The following is a 1272-nucleotide window of genomic DNA, read 5'->3' as shown; positions in this document are numbered from 1 at the left end:
TACCTGTAAGCTTTACATAACTTCAAACTAGAAATTTTGAGACGTTATACAAATGATCTATAACTTCTTAATATCTTAATTTATTGCAATACTTTTATCCAAACACGTTTTTCTTCCGTTCACTGGATGATAAACTAATATTATTCAGTTGATCCCAAACTCTTTTGCATAAACAAAAATTGAACATGAAAGTTTTCATTAAGTATAATTAAGTTTACATTGAAATCATATAATTAATGTCTAAAACTAAATTATGGTAAGAACTGTGCATGAATCTCATGTGGTCACAGAGTTTTAGACGTTTTCGTAGATGCTAGATTGCCCTAATATGATGATCAAATTTGGCGACACCTATGACAATTCCGTTGGTTTTGCAAACTCCAAGTTCAAAAAACCACATGAAAAAGATTTTTATAAAACCAAAAACGAACTTAGAAAGGTAGTTTTGGTTCCAAGAAAAGGTGATTGAATCACGTAACACCACTTTCCTCATTTTCCTCAACCTCGTTCTTTATTCTACATAACTGCTAAATAACCCTCTCACAACATACTTTATAGTTTCAAACTCTCATATCTCTGGTACCCCATTTTTTTTCTTTCTTTCTCTCTAAGTGATGGCTTCAGACCCCAGAAAGGGACTGGTTCTGAGTTCAAAGGCCCTAGCTGATGCAGCTTCATGGTACTGTGCCTTTGTTCTTGTTGCCCTTCTGCTCCTAAGCATGTTCAGAGACAGCTCCATGCTTCCAACCCATGCCAACTTCGTAGACAACCAACTCCTGTTCCGGCCATGCGAGGAAATCTATGTTGTTGGAGAAGGTGAGACACTTCACACAATAAGTGACAAGTGTGGTGACCCTTTTATAGTTGAGAACAACCCTCACATCCATGACCCTGATGATGTCTTCCCTGGCCTCGTTATCAAGATCACACCCTCGTATCATCCCTAGAAGTTAAGGTTTTTTTATATATAAGAAATAATCCATTATGCTTTTTTTCATCATCCTTTTTTACTTCCATTCTTGTATATATATCTTCTCAAAATCAACATGAACTTATACAAACGTTTTCTATGTTAGCATTTATTTCCCATTTTGTATAAATAAAGAGTAAGGGAAATTCAACAGTTTATAGCCTTTCTGGTGGTCTTTAACAAAAGAAAACAGTGTAGTAAATTCAGTTTTTCTCTTATGTATTTGCTATAATTAGAATATACTTAATATTGTGGTAATTAGATTTTTTAGAAAGTGAAAGAGTTATATATTACGAAGCTTT

General features: G+C 34.0%; 1 protein-coding gene across 1 annotated transcript; it reads left to right on the top strand.

Moving 5' to 3' along the window:
* Positions 1-476: 476 nt before the first annotated feature.
* LOC137817953 (uncharacterized) lies at positions 477-991 on the top strand. Its single transcript, XM_068621178.2, has one exon. It carries the CDS (start codon positions 615-617, stop codon positions 945-947), a length of 333 nt encoding a protein of 110 aa, XP_068477279.1. The 5' UTR covers positions 477-614; the 3' UTR covers positions 948-991.
* The last annotated feature ends 281 nt before the right edge of the window (positions 992-1272 follow it).

Source organism: Phaseolus vulgaris, chromosome 10 (genome assembly GCF_051622355.1).
Source record: "Phaseolus vulgaris cultivar YP4 chromosome 10, ASM5162235v1, whole genome shotgun sequence".
In the NCBI taxonomy this organism is placed as follows: Eukaryota; Viridiplantae; Streptophyta; class Magnoliopsida; order Fabales; family Fabaceae; genus Phaseolus; species Phaseolus vulgaris.
Note: the sequence above shows the minus strand (reverse complement) of the source record. Positions and strands in the feature narration are given on the sequence as shown.